At 39.8% G+C, this 14,554-nt stretch overlaps 1 protein-coding gene across 1 annotated transcript in view; it reads right to left on the reverse strand.

The window, feature by feature from the left end:
- Positions 1-14,554, reverse strand: part of crb (cell polarity complex component crumbs) — a 63,859-nt gene that overhangs the window by 25,377 nt on the left and 23,928 nt on the right. Inside the window, exons 2-12 of the mRNA XM_076134182.1 lie at positions 9,217-9,387; positions 5,736-5,947; positions 4,533-4,722; positions 3,884-3,980; positions 2,633-2,784; positions 2,082-2,201; positions 1,579-1,701; positions 1,071-1,216; positions 597-783; positions 438-515; positions 194-322 (exon numbers count right to left, since the gene is read on the reverse strand). Coding sequence (XP_075990297.1) covers positions 194-322; positions 438-515; positions 597-783; positions 1,071-1,216; positions 1,579-1,701; positions 2,082-2,201; positions 2,633-2,784; positions 3,884-3,980; positions 4,533-4,722; positions 5,736-5,947; positions 9,217-9,387 — 1,605 coding nt within the window. The remainder of the gene's footprint in view (positions 1-193; positions 323-437; positions 516-596; positions 784-1,070; positions 1,217-1,578; positions 1,702-2,081; positions 2,202-2,632; positions 2,785-3,883; positions 3,981-4,532; positions 4,723-5,735; positions 5,948-9,216; positions 9,388-14,554) is intronic.

A 14,554-nucleotide genomic window follows, 5' to 3' on the forward strand; every position in this document is an offset into this window, starting at 1 on the left:
TACAGACTAAGGAGTATGAAAAACATCAAATGCTTATGATAACTCGAAGTTACATCACATAATAAACACCAAAATTTCATGAAACAAAACAGGCAACGAAACACTATCCAAAGGCCTGAAAACGTTTACACAGCTCTCTTTCAAACATTTATATATTAAACATGTAGGTACATTATAAGTGTAGTGTATGTACCTTTGTATCCAGGCGCGCAGGTACAGTTGAAGTGATCAGTAGCAAGTGTGCACGTGGCGCCGTTCTGACACACGCCCACCTCGCACGCTGACTCCAGCGTCGTGCAGTTTGGTGATACACCCGGAGCGCCTATATGTAGTCAACACTCATTTAGAAGTAAGCTGTTTGTATAATTACATTTATTGTGCTAATAGAAGGTGTATTAGGTGGGGTGAAGGTGTGTGTTTGTTCAACGTGTACGTACCATAGAAGCCAATGTCGCAGACGCACATGACTTGTTTCGCGACGACTCCCGTTACTACCATGCTGTTTGTCGGTATACCTGTTAAATTGCCTCATAGATTAGTACAATTTAAACACGTCCAAATAAGAAGTAAAAAGTGAGTAAGTATAGAGTACTCACAGTGGCTCCTGGGCGGGCACACGACGTCGGCGCAGGGCGCGGGCGCGGGCGCGGGCGCGGGCGGCGGCAGCGGCGCGGCGCACAGCGGCGGGGCCCAGCCGCGCGCGCACACGCAGCGGAAGGCGCCGCCGCTCTCCTCCACGCACACGCCGCCCGCGCCGCACGGGCCCGACGCGCACGCTGACATCTGCGGAGACAACACAATTTATAACACATACCGCTTTAAACAGTCCATTAATCAGCCACACAAAACCATACGCGTCTCGAAAGTCTTTCAACTATTAAGAAAAAAAAATCACGCCTAGGTACTACTTAAATAACAAAAACTGACAGCGACTTCTTGAATACTATTCAAAACCCGAAACAAAATAGGTACTAAAGACCAATGAAACCTAGGATAAATTAGTTAGTTTACCAATCCAAGTAATGATAACATACGACAACAATTCTAATAATTTAGCAAGCTATACTGACCACAGTATGGCACCTCTCGCCCGTGTAGCCCGGGTGGCAGGCGCACACGAAGCTGCCGTACGTGTCGTAGCACAGGCCGTGCCCGCAGATGTTGCGGTCCTCCTCGCACTCGTTCACGTTCACCTCGCAACGTGCACCCGCGTAACCTACGCAATAACGAGACCAATTGAACCTATTTATTAGATACAATTAAAGGTATTTCATAACGTGATCTATAAAATGATATAATTCAATACTTCGCTGTATAAACCAGTAGTTTTTACTTTGATTTCATGTTTATTTTTGATAACTTAGCCTCCAAGCATTTTAAATATTTAATTTAACGAAAGATTTTTCCTATCAAAAACTATTTTAAAAGCGAAACTATTACATAAAACACAGCTGCAGCAAAATGTAATAATTCTTCTCCTATAATTTATTATACTATTCTAATAGCCTTAAAAATATAATAAAGATAACTTTTGATCAATCAACTAATCTAAATAGTAATTACATCATGTAAACATACCGGTGCCGCTACAGTCGCAGGTGAAGTTGTTAACAGCGTCCTGGCACTTGCCGCCGTTGAGGCAGGCGCCCACCGCCGCCACGCACTCGTCCACGTCCGTCTCGCAGTTACGACCCGTGTAGCCTACACACACACACATGAACCTCTAGCTTATAGCACTACCGGTGAGGTATGACACCTTACATATGAGTTGATGAATGTGTGCTAACTTTGTAAGCTCGAAGCTTCAAAATAATGTGTATATGGATGAATATAACCAAATGAACAAATGAAATGACTTTATAAACAAAGCAAACTTACGCTACCTGTTTCAATAGCAGAAATAAAAATAGTATCTTGCAGTGTTTTCTCATTATTCGGTTACCTAGAGTCAAGTTGTAAACGATCTTATGTTGCCTAGATTTTACCTTATTCCCACGAGGGAAGGTATATATCACAGCATAGTTTTATAGAATATATTCACAGTAATACATGTTATATATGAAGTATAAATGTGTTATTACCTGGTGGACAAGCACAGACGTATGTATCAGCGCCGGGCGGCATGGTACAGCTGCCATTGTTAACGCACGGTCCTGCCACGCACAGCGGGTCTAACGACACCTCCAGCTCACAGAAAGGACCTGACACACACACAATGACAATACAATAGAGTAACATAATCTACAATATATAATGGGTAGGTAAAGTCGCAGATTTAATCAAACAGGAAAACTTAATCTTCTTAAAAAATCTGTAGTTTACAGCGATTACTCTGTGGTTAACCTATTCATTAATTAACATTTTCCTTATTAGTAGAAATACACTTAAGGCCAATACAAATGACCTACAGGACAATATTCTACACGTAGATATTATGTTTCTTATTACTCATCCATATAATCTGGCTCCCCATATACTCATCTTCGTATACCTACGCAGGTTTGAAGCACAGTTTATTGAATATCCTACACACAGGCTATCTGCTCTCTCTGACAAACCCAAACTAAGCAGACACGAGATCAACAAAATATCAAAATGTAAAGTTTACACTCAACGTCCCAAGTTAACTTACCATGATACTGTGGGGGGCAGATACAAGAGTAGTCTCCTCTGGAGTCCTCCTTGCAGCGCGCTCCGTTCTGACACGGTGATGAGAGGCACGGGTCGCCCTTGTCCACCTCGCAGTTGTTGCCCGTGTACCGAGCCGTGCAGTGGCATTCATATCTAACCAACACAATTATTTTAATTAAATACAACAATGGAACTTCTTCGAATACAGCTAGCTGAGTTGCTAGAACCAAAAGGGTTTTCAACATACATAGATAACATCATGCCCCTTATACCCAAAAGTGTAAACGGAAGTAATGAAGAGTACTAAGTTTACATTTATTAGACTTGTGACTGCATATTGCTTTAAAATAATATGCTATCCGTAACATAATATTTAAAGTCATCGAACGCTAAAGTACGTACCTAATCTAATTCGTATTACAAAAAGTGATTTTGTTGAAAACAGCATCGATTTTATGAAGTATAACATTCCATAGCCATTAGTTGCTTATAAAATCAAAATCAAAATCAAATCATTTATTCATTTAGGTCAAATATTGACACTTATGATAGTCGTTACAATTACTGAATCTACCACTAGCTCGGAAAGGGGGTAGAGCCTTATGAGAAGAGCTAGCGAGAAACTCACGGCCACTCTTTTCAATCGCCAAAAGTTTTACAATGTGGTTGATACAATAATTGATCATGCGAGGAGCTGCCAACAATCAGCGATCCTCATAGGATTATGATATCATATTATTATTGACGGAATAACTTTCTGTCCAAAACCGTCGGTAAAACAATTAACAACACAATGAACTCAACGGCACATAACAATACGGCTTTCCTTTAATGTATAAGTAGCGATACACCACTGCAATGTCAAGTAAGTTCCACTACATTTTAGAGTTCTGTTTGGTATTGTATAATGAATTTATTGATATTACAACACTTATAGTAATGTAGGAAAACAGTTTCTTAGATACATTTGAAACTTCTTCTGGAAGAGGGAGCCCAGAAGGTGCAAGCTTTTGGATTAGAAATTTGCACATCAACAATCAGTAGCTCCATTCGTATAGCCACTTCATCTCGAGTTCTCAGGACTTTGGAAGTGTCCAGAACTACGCAGACTGCGTGATCTTTCCAAAGAAGCTCTTTTGCACACGATCCCTGTTTCAAGCGCAATACTATAACTGGATAAAGTTCACTATTCCCCTTGCATGTCTCAAAAAGGCATTTGATAGTTTGTTTTGTTTAAGTAATAATACTGTACCTGTCATGTCGTGATATACAAGTCCCGTGTCGCATGCACGGCTCGTTGTAGCAGTGGTCTTTGGGCGGGATACGAAGCACGTCCTTTCTGTCGATACCTTATACAAAAACAATCGTATTAATATATATTATTTTGTGTGCGCCTAATGTACCGGCCGCAAGTGTATGCAGGAAGTCCACACAAGGAAATGTTATGAATATTATATTATTAATTGTGCGGTTTGTTTCCCTAATTGGTTTTATTAAGTGATTAATCAGAGTTAAGAAAATTATAGATAAACTTGTAAATCATAAAAAGGTGATATTTTCTTTTAGGAAGAGGAATCTCAAATCAGCATAATTAACGCAAGTCACCAGAAACTGGTATTTTGTTTAAATCATAAATAATTACTGTAATAACACTGAATTATTACAAATTAATTGTTTTTCTTTTGTCTGTTCGGTACCTATGTAAGTGTATGTACTATGTAAGCCCAAAATGAAACATAGATATTATAAGCTCATATACTCTGGTATTTTCACGCAAAAATAGAGATGCTTATGAGAGGAGCATGTGGTAACTGTCCTACGCAGTTCCATTACCATCCAAAGTTTTCACGTATCCATTAATTACTACATTAAAATAATAACGTTTATAAAATTGTGCTTACAATCATCAGTAGTAAGCGGGCAATGTCCGAACTGCACGTTGCGTATCTGCGAGCCGGTGGCGTGGAACTCCAGCTGCGGCCCCTCGAGGATGCAGCCGCTGAACACGCCGCCTACCACCAGCACCGCGCCCACTGACTCCAGCGCGCCCAGTGATTGCAGTTCCAGGTTCCATGTCACGTTTGATATCACCTACGACAAGTTTGATCACAATTAATAAATTAAAATAATAATAAATTTAATCCATTAATGTCACACTGCTAGGCAAGGGTCCCCACCCGTAATGAGGGAGGGGTTAGGCCTTGAGTCCGCCAAACTGGCCAAGTGCGGATTGGGGACTTTTGATCACAATATAAGTATAATTTGACGTTATATGTAAAAGTCTCTGGACTCACTGACAGACTCTCCCTCATTTCAAGAGAGGACCCAAAAGTAAACGGTACTGGCTTTTGATACAAAACGGGATCAACGCCCCAAAAACCTCTCATAGCTGTAAGTCAAAGTCAACAATAATCATTCCAGTCGGAAGATAAATGGTGATGAAAAGTTGATAAAATTTTTGTCGATAGCTAAATATGTAAGTGCGTGAACCAGGATATGCAGGTCTAATCATAAAAAATGCGTAATTACTGTGTTGCGAAATAAATAAGAAACAAAATAAACTAGGCCTCCTAAAAAACCTGATTAAGCAGTGATTTTGATGCAAATATCACGTAATTATTGTAAACAAATTAACCTTCATTTTCATATACCGGTGCGATTTTTATATAATTGGCAACGAGCACGTGTAATGTCAATGTTAAAACATTACTGCCTACAGATCAGAGGTTTTATTGCATAACGATGAATACTGTCAACTGTTCCAATATAATAATGTGAACATAATGATTTGTTGCCGCAGCTGGGACCTTCACGTGAAAACATTCAACAAAGAGTTCATAAAGTCATCGACAAATGACGTGACGTGAAACATTCTCAAGTTATTGTTCTCACACGACAGTAGATATTATCTCAATATAAAAAGTTTGTTTTTCAGTTCATAAATCCTAATATTTGTGACACGGATACTTATCTTTATAAAGATGGAAAGAATATCACGGAAATCGTAGTAGAACCTCTACAGCTGCAAAATATGCTGCTCGAATTCAAATACAAAATTACTGCTTTAAGGAGATGTACTAAATACATGTGATAAATGATTATACCTGTGTTTCCTTATCGACTTCAAGCAGCAGCGAGGGCGGGTTGGGTCTGTAGCGCAGCGCGACCCAGTGCCAGCGGTTGTCGAGGGTCTCCTTCCCCAGCCCCACTTCCCGAGGGGGCTCGTTGGGCCGCGTCCACTGCACCACCACCTTCTCGAACAAGGCACTCACGCGCAGCGTGTAGCCCTCGTACCTTTGGGCGAAAAGTTCACCTCCTGCAAAACAACAGGTAAAGGTCAAACATAAATTGCTAATTGAACATTAGGTCAGCAGACTACGTAGGAAACAAGGCTCTACAGTTTTCCCTCCCTGGTGATCTGTAGATCTGGAGGTCGTCCCAAAACAAGATGGAAAACTATAGTGCAGAAAGCTATGAGTGAGTCAGAAGTTTCCAAAGACGATGTCCAAGGCAGAGTGAAGTGGGGGAGAAAGATCAGAAGGGCTGACCACGCTACCAAATAGGATTCATAGCATGGAAGAGACAGAAAGAGACCACTAAAAGCAGGAAACCTCTTCCTTGTCATCAAAACCGTTATTCAATAATCATGTCAGATTCTTTTCTTAGTACCTCTTCTTAAATGTAACGTTTAGTTAGCAAGGCCTACGATATATTAATATGGCGTAAACATCTTAAGTACTACCGTATTTGCTTCAAAGAGAACATAACAGTTCCAAATGTGCCGTGGTGTGTGACCTTTCACCTACAGGTACGTATGTACAGTATGTACAGTACACATAACGGTTGAAGACGCGGCGACAACACTCCTTGATGACATTTCGTGAATGGACATGACACTAACGGTATCGTGTAATGTGATGACGTCTAAATAATGATATTGCCAAGTGCTAAACATACTTATAAGGCTTTTGAGACCCGTACATTATCTATTTTAACTTTAAAAGAAGACTCCTTAGAAGATTTTTCTTGCTTTTTATAACAGCACTGCTGTAAGTTCTTGCCACACGAGAAAAAGAAGGTAGAGTCAAGTAATATGTATCCTCAATCGACTCTGTTAGCTAAAATTGTGATATAATATTTTTATAATACAATATTAGTGTTCTAGCTATATCTAGCATCTACTATGAAAGTGAAATGTACCTAATGCATCACAAGATGAGTTTCCGGAGTCAGCTGAATGAATGAAACAAAATGAATGTGTGAGATGAATAGCAAAATGAACGATGACGATTATATAGTGTAAGAATAAACAACTACACATACTGGAGGGTAACATCAGTAGATAGATAGTAGAGATACAAATACAGATAGATTAAATTGTCGTCAAATAATCGGTTTCTTCTCACAATTAGTACGGCCACTCAAAATGACCACCGCAGATTTTCATTGTCCTATGTTAGGGCAGGTTTAAAATAAAAAAAAAATGGTTTTTTGACATTGGTATCGGGTATCATGAAACCCAGACAGTACATTTCTTAGAAGAGAGATTTCTTATTGCAGTCCTTAAATATGTAATACTGTTCGTTATGATCTCATATCTCACCTACAAATCGTGATTAAACTTTTAATTAGCTTCAACAAATTCTCATTAAAACCTCCATGTGATTGCGATATAATCATAAATCCGCGCCATACAGGTTTTCCTCAATATAACTACGATGGAGTGTATGACGCACAGCTCCATCATCATGTGATCGATAGAACTTGTCTTAGGCGTGTTAGGTTAAAACCGCAACACATCGCACAATCACTATAAATGAATGTGATAAAGGACACATTATGTTCTCTACGACCTTATAAACAACATACTTTACAAACGACAAATTATGTAATCTATAGGGAATAGAAGTATGTATACTAATTAGATATTATATGGTCTTTTTGAATAGGAAAATTAACGTAGTTTTTTAGATTGTTAAGATACTGGGGTATCTACCTAGGTCCCCTACTCTTGAAGATATTGTTAACAGCGGGAGTTTCGCTTGCAAAGACAGAAGCATATATCAATCAAAGCGATACTTAAAAGTACTAATTTACATTCAGAATCATTTTATACCTAGTTTGTCTTTGTATTTAAAAGATTCTCAGCTATTGCTTGCGTTGCGCTTAGAGTAGAAGGATATTTCAAAAGGTGATGCCTTCGCCGGTACTACACACATGTAATCAATGGTAGATGTGTACCTTTCTCTCAATCACAATGATATTACGAGAGCGTTAGGCAGTAGGCTTTACAACCGGTCCGGGAGGCGGCGTGCACGGCGCGTGCGTGATCTCTGTGACGTAACTGTCGCGGCAATGGCCGCCGGAGCACGCGCACAACACAACACCAACTGAACATTACTTGTGTTTTGATACACCATGTACAGAGGCAATCAGTCGCGTTTTTTCTATAGATGTTATTACTGAGACTTTAGAGTCAATTTATAGAGACTCATAACTTTAAAATTACGACGCGCACATACATTTATTGCTTTGCAAGTTGCCATGCTTCTGTGACCAGTAAATGCCAGTTTTAAGCACGTCCATGTCTTCCTCAGGTCTTTATAAACTTTACACACTTTTGGTTTCAGTCTTGAAGAGGTGTAAAGCAGCAAAGACAAAGAGGGGGTACCCGTATCTCTACGTTACTAGATACTAATTCTGCGAACAATTGGAGGACTCAACCTTGAATATTAATCCAACGGGCGTAGTGTTGCATATCTTTATAAATTTTAATGATTTTGCATGACTAATACTATTGCGAATGTAGGCCTTTTAGAATTATAATACGGAACTTTGAAGCGGTGATATAATGAACAATCAGATACGCAAATCCACCGTGTAACAGACTTGGAGACAAATTACAATGTTGATGGAAAATCTCTCTTATTATGGAATCTTATTAGTTGAGGAGGTCAGCAAGGAATGACAAGAACACCTAGATGTACAAGGTATGTGTTTTGCTTTAAAAACATATGTACGTACATAGTGTCAAGAACAAATGCATGGTCAGCAACTAATCCCAGCGGTTCTGAGAACATGCGAGCGTGCAGTAATGCAGTAATGCGTGCGTTTCGCGTAATACCCGGCAAAAACGCGCACCGGCCGGCGACAGTAATGACTCGTGCACCATTATGATTGATGCCTCTCGACGGGAGCTGCTGCACTTTTTGTCACTTACGCCAGTTTTTGAGCATCGCCACAGGGAATAAATGATGGGCATTTCTTTTGAACCAAATATTGAGAGTAAGAACTGGTTACAGGCAGCACGTAGGCCGTTATTTCAAAATTACTGCCTACTGGATAAAATGCCTACAGGAGTACTTAATTTCAAATTGATATTACAACGGTCTTTTTTGGGCTTGCCCAATACAATGGGTTAGAGTGAAGGGTAATGTGTTAAGTTCTTTTTATATTAGATCCTAACAAATTATAGTTTAGCTACGATTATAGAAGATTCGATGAAAGTCGTTTACGAGGCACATAATAACGACAATTCCCCTTCCCTAGAAACTCCATAGAGATGGTATTTGCTTGTTGACTTACCCTCACATGTCCTGAAGCTGAGTCCAACGAGTTGTTTGAATGAGATGGGTCTGGGGAGGCGTATGTAGGAGCTGCCGTTGAAGTAGGCCTCGGGCCGGTCGGAGGGGCCCAGCGGGGCGGCGGCGCGGGCGCCGGGCCACAGCGCGCACGTCGCCACCAACACACAGAACGCTGAAACAAAGAAAGCATATTGTTAAGATGGATGCTCAAAGATGCTAGGCCGGAATCCTCCATGTTACATTAGGAAGCCACATGTTTGGTACGACAGACAAAGAATAGGATATAGAATATAATATCAAATCCATGAGGTGGCCCGTACTTAGCCAGCGTGGTGAACTCAAGGCCTAACCCCTCCCCCTTATCTGGGAGGAGACCCTTGCCCTGCAGTGGGACAGTAAAAGGTTTAAAAAAAATGAGATGGTTAGGTGGTTATTGGCATCTTCTAATGTGTTGCATCGGCGTTTGTACGCGAGTACGCGACTGTAACAGTGCGATTACTTTTTCATTAACCTAAATCAAACTGCAATTGAATAAGCCAAACCGCGATTTCAGTAACAGTTGCCTCATCTCAACTTAGTTCGCCTGAAATTACATGCAACTGTAACATGCATATTACAGTGCGCTGGTCTGTGTGTGCAATGTGCAGTATGTGTAGTGGCAGTGTGTGCAAGTTGTGCAAACAGTTCGATACGCGGGAATAAACGCCGCGTTGCATACAGGCGCTTAGGTACAGCGTCAACGAAACCGGGTCACTGCGACCGGTGCAAGTCATTAGCGAATTACCAGCGAGTTTTAAAGCCTTACGTTAAGCTTATGTATACGGAATAGAAGGAATAAAGAAGCATGAACTGTATTGATGTCAGAAACTAGTCAAAGCGGTTTGGTATATTCAGAAACAATATTTTTGAATCGTGAGAACCCATATGTAGTGCCCACAGTTTTAAAGTAGAACTAGGTGTACCTTTTTGAAAATATTCGTGAAAACCTAAAATAACCCGCAAATAAGGTCCTTTCCTAGGTTCTCTTATACAAAAAGCTTTTTTTATTAAAAATATACTTTCACGCTACGCAGATCATTCTTAATGTCGTAAGCAAAACTTACATAAAATAGTATTAAGGGAAATCTATTTACATAACAATAAATATCAAAGTGTATCATAGTGTCACCACGCGCCGCTGACACCGAACGTCGAGGAAAATGGATTACAGCGCCTTTCACTGCTCACTGCTCAGCAGTGCTCAGCACACAGATGTGATCTTTAACCCAGCACGTTTTTAAACCCTGATTAACAACGGGGCCGAGACAACGCAATAAAATAAACTAGACAAAGAAATAGATTTGCGATGAGCTGTGCCTCAAGTGTTAAACATTTGGTGAAAAGTCAAGTGTTTTAAACATTTTCAAGTGTTCGTGTTTTTTGTAGGGACCTATGAAGTGTGAGAAAGATTTCATTCGTGTTAAATAAGAATGAAACGAATTAATGCTTTTTGAAAAATCGTTAAATTTAAACATGACGCACTTAGTTGCACATGTGAACAGATATTTGTCAAGTATTTATCACCTGGGATCTAGAGGCAGTAAGTAATCACAACTTTCAGTTTAGATTGTATGAATCAACAAAGCGCAGCTGATTGACAGACACTATTGTTTTACCTTTTATAAGAGTTTGATGCGTTTGTTACCACGCTATCGCCTAAGACTTACTCCAGCTACCAGTGAGAGCGGCCAACATTCTCCAGGGCGGCCGGGCTAGGCTGGCTCTGTCCGGGGCCCAATTTATATCCTATCTACCTAGACTAGAGTGACCGTATACGTACATGCACTATAGCCGCACGACTCCGCCCGACCCGCAGCCCCCAACTCATGGCGTGACTGCACTGACACCGATACACCAAGTATTTGGTACACACCGTTCGATATCACACATTAACATTTATATTTTGGATACTTTTTTAAATATTTAGCCCATCTGACGAACACAACTGGTTCTTTGTTGCACATTTTGATCGCAGTGGTCAAATTTTAATTTGGACAATTTCTTTTAGAGTAGCACTTTCATATAGCCTCTATACACATTTTAACAGGACAATTCCGAGATAAATGGTAACACCGGGAGGGAACGTCCTAGAAAGACATACCCAGATCAAATCGATGATGTCTTGAAAAAAGGTCAGGTACGTTGTACTTGTAACCGGCGGTCCTGAATGACAAGATGTCTCTCCTTTCCTTCTTATCGGACGAAAGTTCGTAAGGTTCGTATCGGAAGTTTGTATGGGAAGAAGGCGTGATTGTATATGTATGTACTCGTTTTTCGAGATATACTCGAAACATGAATGAAAAAGAAAGTATCTACTGCACTATGCTAAAATGATAAACATCGTATGTAAATATGAGGCAACGCGTGAATGAGTTGCACACACATTGCACAAAGGAGATTGTCACGAGCGCCACGACTTACTCCTGGCCTGAATCGGTCGGTGTCTAACCACCAGTGATTTGAGACTAGAGCTTGTATGCAATCAATGTACAACATTCAATTTGATGTGGTCGTAATTGCTGTGATCTTGGAAGGTATTCCAATTAAATAAGACTAGCTGTAGAAGTAATTGAAGCCTCGAATGAGGTCTCTTTTTCTCTTGAAATGCGGTAAGTGCTCATAAAGACTGTAAGACCCTAATTGATTAATTATATTATTATTAGATGATTAGATGATACCTTTTACGAAACACAAATAGAAGACCGAAAATCAAGTATCTAGGGAGCAAAACTACCGATCTTTCCGCTATCCTAATGATCTGCAACAGGGCTACTATTATAATTATTACAAGTCAAAAGATTACATACTCCCGTCATCAAGTCGGCTCTTTTCACAAATTAAATTAGTTGTAACCTCTTATTACCAAGACGCTACCATTGTTCTTCAACTAATTATCATGTCATATAACGATGTACACTAATTTCTCTCAATTCAGCTTTGAATGGTGTCCACTTTCCAGAAGACACCGTTATTCCCATAGAACAGAACAAAGCGATACTGAAACCATACGAGTTGTAGGAGGAGTAAAAGTAATGGATGTGCCAATGTCACCGGCAGAGTTCTTTGACCGACATTATCGTGTTGTGAATACGATCCAATTAGTTAGAACACATTGATGCCACGCTGTAGGTATACAGTGACGCGTGTGGGTTGCAGCACATGTAATTATAATGAGGATTAGGTGATCTGTATCAAAATTCTACGTGCTGGACTTATTTGTATACGAAGACATGTTTGCCTTTAGCATTAGAAAAGAAAACTACATATCTAGACACCTAAATTTCGGCACCTAGTGTCCGTTGTTTGTAAAAGTCCCCGACGCGGCACAAGAGCAATTCTTAGTCTTTTAAAAAAATATATAAGGCAATATTTGTTAGACACCAGAACTACCACCAGCTTAGCCATTTTTCCAAACTAAATGTGCATTTACTAGCTTTTGCAATACTTTAATATAACATGGCAAAAGGGGGGACAATGCTATAGACAGAGTATCAATCGTGTCATGTGTGATGGCGTCGTGTGTGTCTATGTCCAGTGAGTACAGCCCGGGTGACGGGTGACGGGTGGACGGGTACGCGTGCAGGGCGAGGGGCGCAGGCGGCACGCGCTCTCAGTAATCTCGTTACAATCGATTCGTCACGAGATCGACCACAGTAATGACCATGTTCATTAGATCCACTGTCGACAGCTCCACACTGATTCAACACCGCTAGTTTTTGTATCGATAGATTAACACTTGAAGATTATGATTGGAAAGGTGGTCACTTTGTGTCAGTGCAAGGTGGTTATTGATTCTTGGTTAAGATAATATGTGTGGTCTACTTATTCTGAACTAGTAGAAAAATCAGTAAGTAAAAATGCATTTCAAAAGTCTTCTGCTGGCTGTTTCCTTACAGAAAAGGAGTGGCTGAGTTAAAACTACTCCTTGTACAGGTGTCTATGCAGACGAAGAAGACCCGAATTATATTTGTAAGTAAAGTTTGTAACGAACCAAAACACATTATGGGAGTTCGTTATTCAAAGTAGGTTTGGAAGTCAACGGTTTCACGGCTTTCTCAACAGTCGAAATATGTATCGCAAGTGGGTCTTGAGCATTGCATTTGACAGAACCGTTCAGTGCGATGTTTATGGGCTTTCGGCAAATTCTTCGAATGTTACAATATGTAAGTAATTTGGAAATTAGGGTCAGTTTACATACGTGGGCTTCGACAAGCTAGCAGCTTATAGAAAGCAGTAATCGAAATTACGTTTGATAAGAAAATATGTATATAATATCTCCTCAAATTATTTGATTATTTTATTTCTTCTATTATTGGGGTCCTGATAATCATACCATTATCCAAAGTTAATAAACTTACACAACTTATAACCGCAACTAATGAATAAGTCGTCGATAGCACGTAATTGGCCTGGTTCTTATCGTCTCGCCTAAATTGACGTTTTATATAGCAAAACGACGTATTTAATGGTTACTATAAATGGATTTACATTCGCCGAAGTGTATAAAAATAACTTCTTGGTTAGACTTGTAATAATTAATTTCACTGACACCATAATAAAATATTGGTGGTTTCTGCAGTACAAGTTCAGTCTGGTATGAATTTACCATAGTTAAATACATTATATCACGCCCTTTTCTCATCGGCGTAGGCAGAGACCAAAAATCGCTACTTGGTACGATCGTTACAATCTTCCCTTGCCATATAATACCGTCGGTTACGAGTACAACGCACTTGAACTATTGCAGACTAAATTTTACTTTAAAATAAATAACAAAAGCTTGAACTACTTTTAACACTTTTCGACTTTATATGCTCCAGAAACTACGTAAAAATACGAAGAAACCAGGTCTTAAAACATATGAATAATAACAGCTCATTGTTACACCTTACTCTTGCAAAGCCTTTCTACTTTGGGTACCGTCCACGGCGTCCACCCACGCTGCGCCAGAACGTGACTGCCAGTTAATCCGTATAATGATAAAAACCCAGCTTTCAGTATTACAATACAAAAACAACAAGGAACTGATGATTACCAGCCACGTTCACTTCTAACGACTTACAACTTCGTATGTACTTTATAGACCTTTTTTATTTGATTGAGTAAATAACAGATTGGCGTAAGATATGAGTTTATCATACTTGGCTGAGCAGTAACAGCAAGAAAAGCCTAAAAAAGCGGCATATGTCTTCCCCTGAAATAGGAGAGGGTCGGGCTTTGACACCAAACTGATTGATCGCCAATTAACCATCAATTAAAGGATGAGTCCTCCGTTTAGTTGAATATATAGGGGTGTATCA

The sequence above is a fragment of the Anticarsia gemmatalis genome, chromosome 2 (genome assembly GCF_050436995.1).
Source record: "Anticarsia gemmatalis isolate Benzon Research Colony breed Stoneville strain chromosome 2, ilAntGemm2 primary, whole genome shotgun sequence".
Classification (NCBI taxonomy): Eukaryota; Metazoa; Arthropoda; class Insecta; order Lepidoptera; family Erebidae; genus Anticarsia; species Anticarsia gemmatalis.